The following is a 12417-nucleotide window of genomic DNA, read 5'->3' on the forward strand; positions in this document are numbered from 1 at the left end:
AATACTGCACCATTGACTTTAGCTGGTTTTTGTTGGTCAATGGCACAGTCGTTTTCAGTTGCCTCAAAATAGCAACACGCTAACAATGCACCTAAACACACCTCGTTTCAGACCAGCACGCCCATGGGCGAACAGATGGCCGTGATTGCATTTGCTATTTAAACAACGTGGGCGCTGGACATTAAAATGAGCAAAAAACTAGCAAAAACACTTGCATCATGCGTGGCGTTGAATTGCGCCGGGTGTATGACAGGGCCTGAAGTGTGTAATTTCTGTTGTTTCCTTACAGGTTTCTTAAGCACTGCCCCCCTCTGGCATTGTTCAGGTTGCACCACCGCGTTACAGCAAGTCAATATTTGAATGGTTTATTTGTAGTTGTCTTTAACATAAAACTGGGACAGTAGGTGGATTTTTGACATAGAAATACCTTTAAGACAGAAAGGTGTATCTGTATCTACAGCTAAACAGCTATGATTAGTCAACACAAGTGGAGATACGGCTTACCTTATAAATATTGGTTTCTTTGGTGTCACACCTGTGAGGTAGGATGGGCTCTATGGACGGAGGAATCAGAAGCCCCTCCAGTGAATGAAGACGGCCGTTCTTTGCTTCAACGTCCAGTTCCAGCACTGATTCCCCATTGACCAGGATCTGCCCCTATATGTGATAGAACCAGTGGTTTTATAATACAATAAATCACAATTAAATTGTCTGAATTTCATTGCATTATTTTCAGTGGCATAATTTTTAGTGCCTGTATGGTGTCATTTACTCTCAAATTTACTCTCAAATTCACACTTAACTTTAGTAATAGTACAGCACAATTTTATTTTGCAACAAATTTATTTTGCCTAAACAGTGTTTGTGTTGTCTGTCTTCCAAATTAATCCCACTTTTGATGGCCACTGAAATAAACTTGCTGAAATATGGTGCTGAAATGTTACCTCATTAAATTCACGTGTGGATTTGGGTGTATGTCTGAGCAATGCACATGTGAAACAAATATTTTCTATTTCATCTGAATTTAATGAATGATTATTACTCACAGCAGTCGTCACATTAAATGTCAGGACCTGGTGGGCCATGGTCACAGCACGAGGGTTTGACACAATGAAGCTGGCACTCAGCTGTGCATAGATATGACAAGACAGTACCTAATCAATGATGATCTAGAAATGGATTTGAACAAACATATATTCACACACATCTACACACAAACCTGAGAAGAGGACACTATGTGATTGCGCATCAGTTCAAGTAATTTTGTCTTACCCTAAATTGGGAGAAATGAAAAGAAAATGTAAAGTGATGGTTATGTGACTGGACAGAACATAATTAAAAAGCTGATATATTTGCACTGTACCTCCTCAGAGGTAAGAAAGTCTAAATAGCCAGGCTTCAGGAAGGTAAAGGCTATATTTGTTGGAGCAAATAATGTATAAGGTCCATCTTCTTCTAAAACTGATGCCACGTTGGTTTTCTGAGAAACAGAAATAACAAAGGGGTCAGAAATTTAACCAAAAACAAAACAAAGAATCCTGAAAAAAAAAGTATCACAGTTTTCACAAAAATATTAAGCAGTATAACTGTTTTCAACACTGAAAATAATAAGAAATGTTCTGAAGGATCATGTGACACTGAAGATTGGAGTAATGGCTTATGAAAATGCAGCTTTGCCACCAAGGGAAATGTATTATATTTGATTAAAAAAGAAAATACTTATTTTAAATTGTAATAATATTTCACAATATTACTGTTTTTACTGTATTTTTTTTATCAAAACAGTTAAATGTCTTAAAGTTTAATAGAGTTTAAAACTCTGTTACCTCAAGCAGAGACTTAAACTGAGAGAACTTTCCATTTTTTGAGAGAATCTGCAACAAGTTTTCCTGAAAATAAGAGATAAACAAATTGGCCCTCCTAACAAAAACAGCATTTTTTGCAACCAATTTGCATGTAATATCAGTGTATGGCATTTAGGTAACACAAATTTCCAAGAAATCCTTCATCTTCACAAACCTCTTTCTCGCTTATTACAGTAGAAGGAACTGCATCCATCAGCTTATCAACCAAATGAATTATTCCATTCGAGGCAACGATGTCTGGCTCCACAAGCGTTCCTTTCTTACGGCTACCATGGAGACGGATTTTCACCTGCTCTGCCTTTATAATAAAAGTTTGCCAGTTTCAGACACAATCTAATGATTCTCTGTCATCATAATACACACACACACACATGCACACACATAGCGAAACATAAACAGATCTGAGCAGGAAACAGTTTAGGAAAGAAACAGGATATGATGATTCCAGGATATGATTGTATCTTGCATTTGCACATCCTTGAAAACAACTGGGACATGCACACACAATCTGCATTCAATCACCTACATCTGTCATTGATTCGGCAGCCATGCCGGTAAGAGTATAGAACAGGATTCCCTTCTTCAGAGAGTCAGAGTTCACCTCTCCCGCAACCATGTGCAGCTTAGCAAGATAGCGAGCTCTCATCTCGTTAGCCAGCAGGGTTCTCACCTGAAACAGAAGCACGCTTTTAGCATGTGTTTGAATGCATTAGATGGATGTGTCATATGAGGGTGTTTGTGTTGTCTAACTCACAGATGTGCCCTTAAAAGCCTTGTTCACTGGCACGAACACAGTAAACGGTCCAAGGGAGGTCAGGGGCCACAACATGACTTTATCTAAAAACAGAAATAAATTTAGCATTATACTGTATGTCAACCTCATTTGTCTATTTGTATTTATCCCAAGCAACATTTTAGGTAATGTTGATACTATAGGGCCTGGTTTCACAGACGGGGCTTAGATTATGCCAGAATTACTGTAGGCTTTAGTTCAATTAGGATATTTAAGTGGCTTTTATAAACATGCCTTAGAAAAAAAATTACTGGTGTGCATCTTGAGACTATGGAAGCTTGTTTGCGCCACTAAATAAAAAATAAAAAAGGTAATTGTGAGTTTTTATCTCACAATTCTGACTTTTCCCCCACAATTGCGTGTTTACATCTCGCAATTCTGACTTCTTTTCTCAGATTTGTGAGATACTGTATAAACTCGCAATTGCGAGAAATAAAGTCAGAATTGCGAGATATACACTCACAATTGCGAGAAATAAAGTCAGAATTGTGAGTTATAAACTCAGAATTGCGAGTTATAAACTCAGAATTGCGAGATATAAACTCACAATTGCGAGATATAAACACAATTTTGAGAAATAAAGTCAGAATTGTGAGTTATAAACACAATTTTGGGATATAAACTCACATTTGAGAGAAATAAAGTGAGAATTGCGACACATAAACTTGCATTTCTGACTTTTATTCTCACAATTCTGACTTTTTTTCTCTGAAATGTGAGTTTATGTCTCACAATTCTGAGTTTATAACTCACAATTCTGACTTTATAATTCGCAATTGTGTGTTATAAAGCCAGAAATGAGAGATATAAACTCAATTCTGAGAAAAAAAAAGTCAGAATTGCGAGATATAAACTCGCAATTGTGAGAAAAAAAGTTTAGGTTATACTTTTATAATTTATACTTGCGGGTTTATATCACACAATTCTGACTTTATAACTGAAAATTGCGAGTTTATATTATGCAATTCTAAGAAAAAAGTCATAATTGTGAGGAAAAAGTCATAACTGTGAGATAAAAAAGTTGCAAAAAACTTACCAATTACCTCATGCGGTGTTTGCATACTTTATTACAGATGAAGCAGATTAGATGCTTAAACAGTGTGTTTGTGCTGTCTGTCTTCCAGATTAATCCCACTTTGATTCATATTTTATTATCTAATGCAGTGGCATTCATGCAGTGTTTCTTAAATGCCCAAATATGTATATACAAGAATAGAGTTCAACATAAGCCTATGCTAGTATTTAAATACCAATAAAATGGGGTATATATGTTTTATCAGTTTTATTTCGATAAACATGACACAATATAACATTAGGATTACATGAAAAGAGTTTTGACTGTTATAAAAACACAGAATAAACATGAAACACAGCCAATCGTGAAACAGCTGTGTTGTCATCGGAGCTTATGCAGCTACTCTGAAGAAGCTGTGCTGACTGAGCCAGCTGACTACTCTTCATTTGCTCTTTTGCGATACTTTGATCGCATACGTCCAAGTGACATGGCACGAGTGACATCTCAAGTCGGACAAAATTTCTAATCAGCATACATGCTTTAAGTCAGATGATGATTGGTCTGCGCAATGCTGCATGAAGTCAAATATACCTAATATCTTTAAAAATGGTGAAAACCTAATAATTCACTCACTGAATAGTGTGATGGCACTGGAGAGCTGACCCTTCCACCCCCCTCCTGGTTTTGAATTCAAGTCTTGCAACTGCTGAATTATGTTCCCAAAGCATATTTTTCCATTTCCAAGGTAACCTTCAAGGCACTTGCATCTGAAATGTATGGAATTGAAGGCGTAGATTTGAATATGTGAAAAACAGTGTGAATAAAAATTCAAACAACTGAAAATTGTCACCTACTCAACTGTTCCTGGTTCCACTGTGGCACAAGTGGCATATTTATGGCAGGAGTCTGGTTTGCACATATCTTTTATACTGCAGCCCTTCCCTTCCACAAACTTCTCAAATCCCTCCAAACACTCACAGTGAGCCTATGGAAAATAGCAGGATTGTGAAGACGGCAAACCATAATCAAAGCAATCAGTATATTTAAATTGCTCAGATAAGTGTGTTACAGTGTTTGAACACACACAAACACACCTTTCCAGGGCTGTCATACACACAGCGCGTAGAGCCAGATGTGCAGTTGCCCAGGTTAGTCTGGCAGGGGTCGATGGGCATGCAGACACGGCCGTCACCACTGTAGCCTTCTGTACACGTGCAGACATGCTGGTTCGGCCCAGTATGCGCACACGTTGCGCTTGCATGGCATACGCCTCTCAAGCAGGGGTTAATTGCTGCATAGACAATGTGACAAAGGAAAACAATAGATTTTGTGAGATTACAAACCTCCTCTGCTGAAATTAACAGATTAAACCAGTACAGTATACATTTCTATGCTGGCCTGAGATGGTTTATAGCTTTTATTGCCAGTTTGGTGCATAATATAAAGAGTTTTAGAGTTTTGTTGCTTTTAGTAGTCTGTTGACTAATAAAAGTTGACAAAATAAACTTTAGTGTGTGTGCATTTAGTACATGTAAAAGTAACAGTGAAGACCAGTGTTGGGGGTAATGCATTACAAGTAAGTTGAGTTACATAATCAGTAACTAGTAAAGTAACTAGTAAAGTAACACATTACTTTTTAAATTTACAACAAAGTTACTTTTTCAAATAAGTAACACAAGTTACCTTGTTTTCACATGTATTAACTGACAGCTCTCCTGTCCCAATGTTGAGAGAAATTGTGAGTAAATGAAGAGGCGTTTTGTGCGCTGTGTAAACATGATAGTTATTGTAGTTCTTGACTAAATGTGAGCAGGCGTTTAGGTGCAAGTATGTATTTCCTTGAGCCTGAGGCTTATTCATTTCACTTTTGGTGTGAAAGGGCCTTAACATTTGCAAAAAAAAAATTTGAACTTTTTTTGTTGTTATTAAAAAACAAACAAGCAAACCTAGCCCAGGTGAGAAAGTTACTTTTCTTAGAAAGTAACTTTTTCTTAGAAAGTAACTAAGTATTAGTTACTTTTTTAGGGAGTAAAGCAATATTTTAATGCATTAATTTTAAAAGTAACTTTCCCCAACACTGGTGAAGACTTTTACATTGTAAAAATGTAAAATGTAAATGTCTATTTCAAATTAATCCTGTTCTTTTAAACGTTCTTTTCATCAAAGACCACTGAAAAAATTTGTCATGGTTTCCACAAAAATATTTAGCAGCACAACTGTTTTTAACTTTGATGATAATAATAAGAAATGTTTCTTGAGCACCAAAATCAGCATATCAGAATGATTTCTGAAGGATCATGTGACACTAAAGACTGGAGTAATGATGCTGAAAATTCAGGTTTGCCAACACAAGAATAAATTACATTTTGAAATATATTAAAATAGTAAAAAGAAAAAAGTTGTTTTAAATAATATTTCACAAAATTGTATTGTTTTTACTTTATTTTTGATCAAATAAATGCAGCCTTAGTAAGCATAAAAGACTTTCGAAAACATTATAAAAATCTTTCCCTGACAGCAACATAGTGTCGGCCGTGATCCGGCCCACATCTGGTCCGCATGTAGTCCACATGTACCAGATGTGGGCCAGATCTGGGCCACAATATGTTGCTGTCTGGGTTCCGACCCAAACTTTTGAAACTATATGTTGTATAACTCATATAGACTCATTTCAAATGTCAGCTTAGCTTTAACAAACCTTTGTTTGCTTGTGCATTACTCACATGTACATTGGACTCCATCACCTTGATAACCAGGTTTGCACCTGCAGTTAAGCTGCCCTGTAGACAGGTCCTCAATACAACGGGAATCTGGCCCACACCGCAGAGCAGCACATGCTGGGAGCTCTGAAAAGAAAAAAAATACATTAATTTATGCTGTTTTAATATCCAATCTCACATGTCCCTGTTGAAAAAAACAGCATATGCTAGCTGGTCAAGTGCTGGTCCTAACCTGGTCCTAAGTAATAAGCTCCAGCTCATGACCAACTAAGGATAAACCAGCTCAAACCAGCAGCCATGCTTCAAAATGTACCTAATCAGCATATGCTGTTTTTTTCAACAGGGGTATCGTATACATACACAATAATGATCCAAGATCTTACCTCGGTCGCACTCTATGCCAGTGTACCCAGACAGACATGTGCATTCTCCTGTGCCTTTCATGCCGCTGTCACATAAGCCATTCTTGCAGCTACACACTGAATAACACTTCAGTCAGAGCACAGTTTCAACACCAACAAGAACCAAGTGAATTAATCCTTCTACAGAATAAAAGAGGCTTCTTACCATTATTGCACATGGGTCCATATAAATTCGCTTTACACTCCTCGCAAGCTGTTCCTCTAAACCCTGGCTGCAAAAACACCCAAAAAGTCTCAATGACAGTGTGCTTGATTCAGACGAAGCAAGAAAAGGAAATGAAACTTACTGCGCATGTGCAAGTCCCATTGCCCCCTATACCATCAGAGCAGACTCCATTATTGTTGCATGGGTTCGACGCTGATCCTGGACACTCTATTGGAAGAATAAATGATGACTCTAATTATGACGTTTAAAGTGAAGATACCTCTCAATCAGATAAAATGGCCAACTTGGAGATATCAATCACACATTGATCAGTTGAGCATGGCATTAACAACTCATAGATCATGTATTTGATTCCCAGGGAATGCATGGAAATAAGTCAAAAAGGTCTCATTTGTTAAAGGCACAATATGTAAGATTTTTTTTAATGAAAAATATCCAAAAACCACTAGAACAATGTTATACATTTTGTTGACTTGTGTACTTACATTATCCCAAATGTTTCCCAGAATTTTTAAATACAGCGTAATAAGCAATTTTAACCAGGACACGGACCGTGCGTCCCATATCAATGACATCATACTCGCGTTACCCTCGATTTCAGGTTTTATTTTGTAGAAACCATGGAAACACCAAAGACGCTTTAATATATTATGTGTTTTATTAGACAGGTGAGCAACTATTTGGATACATTCATCGACAGAATACTAATCTTGTTATTTAGCTCAACACAGTAAGTAACTCGTTTTCTTGATTTACCGCAAGTACCATGTTTTACCATGCCTAATATCGACCTAGCTTACTGCGGTGTGCAACAAGTGTCTCATAGTAGCCGAACGCACAGAGTAGCATTACAACAACTTTCAACAAACAAATGTATCTAATATGATAAAACAGAAGCGCTCGTCTGGGGCATAATAAAAGCTCGACTGCTCGAGTCGTGTGTCGCGCATGTCTCTCGTTAGTTATCTCTCAAGCGGCCTCGTTCCGCTACAACAGTTTTCAGCCACACCCTGCTTCATACTACCGTAATGTTAATAAATTTTTAATACATTAGCTCATCCATGAATAGGATTTCTGCCCGAGTCTCATCAGATTCTTTTCCACTGGCTGTAGACATGAAGACAACACCTCCCATAATTCTGCGAAATCAAGGCATCATCAAGCTACGCCTGTTTTGAATAAACGACCTCTAGCGGCGAAAAATTACATATTGTGCCTTTAACATTAGTTAACATGAACTAACTATGAGAAGTATATTTTTACAGCAGTATTAACCTAAGTTAATGTTAGTTAATAAAAATACAATTGTTCATTGTTTGTTAATGTTGTTCACAGTGTTCACAGTTGCTTGCAGTGCTATGACTGTTCTGTGTTCAGTTTGAGTGAGACGGATCTGAGATCATTCTGTTTTCTAGGACTGATCTGGGCTCAGTGGGTTTGGGGTGGTAGGGTCTCTGCGAGAGGATATGAGTTAGCAGAGTTCCTCTGTTCTTCAAACAGCCCCTCGTCTCTTCCACTGACCCTCACTCTTCTTTTCCTTCCCGCCATTGTCAGTTTGACCACATAATCCTGACAAAATCCCTTCATCGGATCAGATCCTTCCCAGCAAATCACACACACATAGACACACCGGGCACAGACGTGTAACCACAAATAAAAACCAGCATATGCAGACAGTTACTCATGAGCAGGCTCACTTTCTGCACATTCTTCACATTTTCTGCACTTACTGTGAACAAAAATTGGTAACACTTTACAAAAGTCCCATTTGTTAACAGAAATTTTGAAAATTGTGGGTGGATCCAACCTAATCTCACAGGAAAATGTAACTATTTTACAAGGTGACGATTTTGTATGAATTTGTATGAAATCAATGTATGATTTTAGAAATAAAATAAGCATAAAGGTCCTACCCTAAATCTACTGAAGAGAAAGCAGATCAAACGAAAACGAACAAATGAAATTGTACAAATTCATACCAACATAATATAGTTACGAATTGCCATGAGATTGTGTTGGTAGATCCAATCTTCAAATAAACAGGTTCAAAACAGTGACTATAAATCTCCAGAAAAATGTTGCTTTCTGCTATTCAGATTGTTGGGCAATCTAGTTTTGGATTTGTTAAATATGAAATCAGATACAGGGAAAAAAAAAAATGCATTTCCTCTCATAATGCTTCACTAAGCTTTACATAATGCTGACCCGTCTTATAGACGCAAAGGTCAAATCATTTAACTCTTAAAGAACAATGCAGGAAGTTCTGCTGATAAGAGACCAAAGAAACCAAGACAACACACGTTAACTTAAGTGCTTGACTCAGCGAACTCATAGTGGGATCTATGTGAGTGCTGACAGGGAAAGGAAATACTGGAAATGAGACCTCCACAGCCTGTTGGTCAGCACATTCCAGCTGTACGGAGGCACAGATCTGCCATATCCCTCTCAGAGGGAAGGAAGTACACAAATCCCTTGTTCCACAGCGACTCAAAACTTCCTCTCATAGTGTGTGACAAGACACACAATAATATGTCACATGACAGTTTAAAGGTAATGAATGTACAGCTCCCACAGGAAAAACAACTGTGAGAAACAAGACCGTCATGGTCTCATAATCACATAAAATGTTAAAAATGGATAAAGTGTGCCTCCAAAATATCAACAACTGTAGAAGGTCACATTCATGCATATAGGTTTTATATCCCTAGTCAAAAATTCCAAAAAGAATGCTAATAGAATTCCTATCATAATTTGGAAGCAATCCTAAAGGAAGCAATCCTATCTTATTGGGATAAAATAAGAATTCTTCAAGAGTCACATAAGATCCTGCTGGATAAACAAAAATTCCTATTCCCTAGTTTATGTCTTCTGGAAGTTCAGTTTATCCAGTAGGATTTATATTTTATTTTTAGAGGATGGTCACTTTTAATGGTCATATTATCTCATTACAATCTCTTGGGATTGGTTTTGACAGAATTCTAAAAAATCGTCATAAAAAAAAATGATTAATTATAGAAATTCTATTAGCATTCCTTTAGGATTTTTTGAACTGGGAATGATAATATTATAGTTATGTTTTTCCACATCTTTTTCCAAAAAAAAAAAAAAAAAAAAGCCACGCTTCCCCTTATTTGCGTTTCAGATTTGCAGTCACATTAAGTTCCTGTCCAGCTCTTCCAATCAAAATATTCCCTCAGTGTATCTTCCCTCACAGAATGACGGAAATACCAAATGCCATTTAAAATGTGTTAGATAATCAGATAAGAACATTCGCTTTTGGGCCACATTTATCTGGTTTAAGTGGTTGTTGACGTCACAGGTCTTCTGTGGAACAGACTTCAAACACAGTTCTACACAAACAACCACAGAATTCTTCTTTAATGGCCTGAAACTCACCAATGCAGTCATTGCCCCAGTAACCTGGACAGCACCGGGGTTCCACCGTGTCTTTGTAGCACTCATACGAACAGCCCGCAACAGACAAACCAGATGTGATTTCATACCTAGACACACATTGAGAGATTACTGTGCAATTATTGGCTCTGTATTAATGCTATATAGCATAACCTTTTGTTTATGCACAAGGGAAACACCTAGTCTTGTCATGAAAGCTGTTAATGCCATTTTTTGTGTCTGATATCAAAGTATGGTATTGTAAAGAATAAAAAATCAAGCATATACATTCCACACCCCATGCCAATAAATGCTGGCTAAATAATTCACTCCGACAGTTGTCATGATTGAAACACATATATACTGTACCTGCAGTCATTTGTGCTTTTCCCTGGTGGTTTCTTGGTGTAGCCACTGGGACAATTCACCAAAAACGTTATCGAGCAGGAATGACACTTCCCTTTAGTCACCACCTGGATGTTCTGATCACAACGGTTCTGACCACATACACCAACACACACACAAACACACACATAGCGTATTAGTTTTCACAGCAAAAAAGAGAGTGTTCAGTGCTGACTCTTACAGAAAGGCAAATGTTCATATGGCATATTGTGTGTTTTTAAAAAAAAACAAAAAAACAATAAAGTTGGAAAACACGCTGGATCTTAACACCTGTCACTGATTTTCCAAGGAGATTTACCTGATTCGTTCATGACTTTACAGCTGGCCAATGACATTCTCAGGATTATTTTACCCAGCATTCCACGGGGCATGTCAAACGATACATGTCAAATCAGGGAATTTCAAACTGAGGAACTGCTTATATTCACGTATCTTCAAGCACTACATTAACCACATTTTTCAACTGCAACCACAGAAATGTAAACATTCTCTTACTAAATATAGAGAAAGTATCCTTGTAGACTGCCTTGTATATATAGGCCTGTATGTAAACAGTGAACGGAAGTAAAGCAAGCTCTGATATTCCCAACTGAGACAGATTTCTACTGATTAACCTTGGAAATATGTATCAGTACAAATTGCTCAACAGGAAGCAGACCAAAACAAACTGCTCTCTCTACTAACTGCAAATTTCCTATTCAAAATACGTGTTAATTTTTAAAAACTATTTGTTGAAAAATGTTTTATAATGCACTAAGACTTTTACAAGCAATCTAATGTCACATATGAACACCCATATTATATGCATGCTGCATGAATATTTGTGTGAATCTCACCTGCGGTGTTGCACCAGTCTCCCAGAGGATCTCAGTCCACAGCAGTAGGATCAAACCTCCACAGATTGAGTTTAAGATAAACTTCATGGCAATAATACTTTCTATTTCTCTCTCACTCTTTCTTTCTGGCTCTCTGAGGTCCTTCACCAGACTGTGGCCACACAAGTTGGCCTTCTGCCTTTTCAACAATTCCTCTCTCTCTCTCTTTCCTGTACCACATCAACATGAGAGTCAGAGGGCGACACCTTCCCCTAAGATTTCGGACACAAACCTAAATCCGTTTCACATTACACATAAACCCTTTACACTTTCATTAACCTGTACACCAGAGAAAGACATTAAACAGACGAAAGATTATACATGATGTTGTGCTCAGATGACAAGTGCACTGCAAAAAGCATATTTCTGTTTTGTTTTGTTTTTTTCATTGTTTTTCAGAACAATTATATACGCATTCTTAACCTTCATACTTTCCTCATTTCCAAGTTACAAAGCATTTTCTCCTGGGTGTGACCTGAAGCATGAAAATTGCACTTTTTTGGGTCCAGAAATCTTAGATCAATTCATTATAATAAAATATTTTCAATATATTTATGCAGTTTTTTGAGGATTTCTTTGGTATTTTTTTTTATTTACCTATAAATTATTAGATTTCACCAATAATATTAATTTATAGTAAGCAACTTTGCCTGTGAAGTAAAATTGCATAGGATATTAAGACTGCATTTTGTGTGTGTTGTGTGTGTGTGTGTGTCCAATATATATATATATATATATATATATATATATATATATATATATA

At 37.0% G+C, this 12417-nt stretch overlaps 1 protein-coding gene across 4 annotated transcripts in view; it reads right to left on the reverse strand.

The window, feature by feature from the left end:
• The window catches only part of stab2 (stabilin 2), a 56237-nt gene extending 44456 nt beyond the window's left edge, over positions 1-11781 (reverse strand). For 3 of the 4 annotated variants that reach the window (XM_051890751.1, XM_051890750.1, XM_051890749.1), the window contains exons 1-18: positions 11616-11781; positions 10744-10871; positions 10378-10484; positions 7103-7188; positions 6961-7027; positions 6777-6872; positions 6397-6519; positions 4768-4964; positions 4528-4658; positions 4307-4440; positions 2620-2702; positions 2392-2535; positions 2020-2163; positions 1827-1889; positions 1364-1480; positions 1220-1273; positions 1047-1127; positions 505-657 (exon numbers count right to left, since the gene is read on the reverse strand). In XM_051890751.1, coding sequence (XP_051746711.1) covers positions 505-657; positions 1047-1127; positions 1220-1273; positions 1364-1480; positions 1827-1889; positions 2020-2163; positions 2392-2535; positions 2620-2702; positions 4307-4440; positions 4528-4658; positions 4768-4964; positions 6397-6519; positions 6777-6872; positions 6961-7027; positions 7103-7188; positions 10378-10484; positions 10744-10871; positions 11616-11702 — 1995 coding nt within the window. In that variant the 5' untranslated portion in view covers positions 11703-11781. Of the gene's footprint in view, positions 1-504; positions 658-1046; positions 1128-1219; positions 1274-1363; positions 1481-1826; positions 1890-2019; positions 2164-2391; positions 2536-2619; positions 2703-4306; positions 4441-4527; positions 4659-4767; positions 4965-6396; positions 6520-6776; positions 6873-6960; positions 7028-7102; positions 7189-10377; positions 10485-10743; positions 10872-11615 lie in introns of those variants that run through there. The other variant, XM_051890752.1, reaches the window with a different exon arrangement.
• Positions 11782-12417: the final 636 nt, after the last annotated feature.

Source organism: Ctenopharyngodon idella, chromosome 4, assembly GCF_019924925.1.
Source record: "Ctenopharyngodon idella isolate HZGC_01 chromosome 4, HZGC01, whole genome shotgun sequence".
NCBI lineage: Eukaryota > Metazoa > Chordata > Actinopteri > Cypriniformes > Xenocyprididae > Ctenopharyngodon > Ctenopharyngodon idella.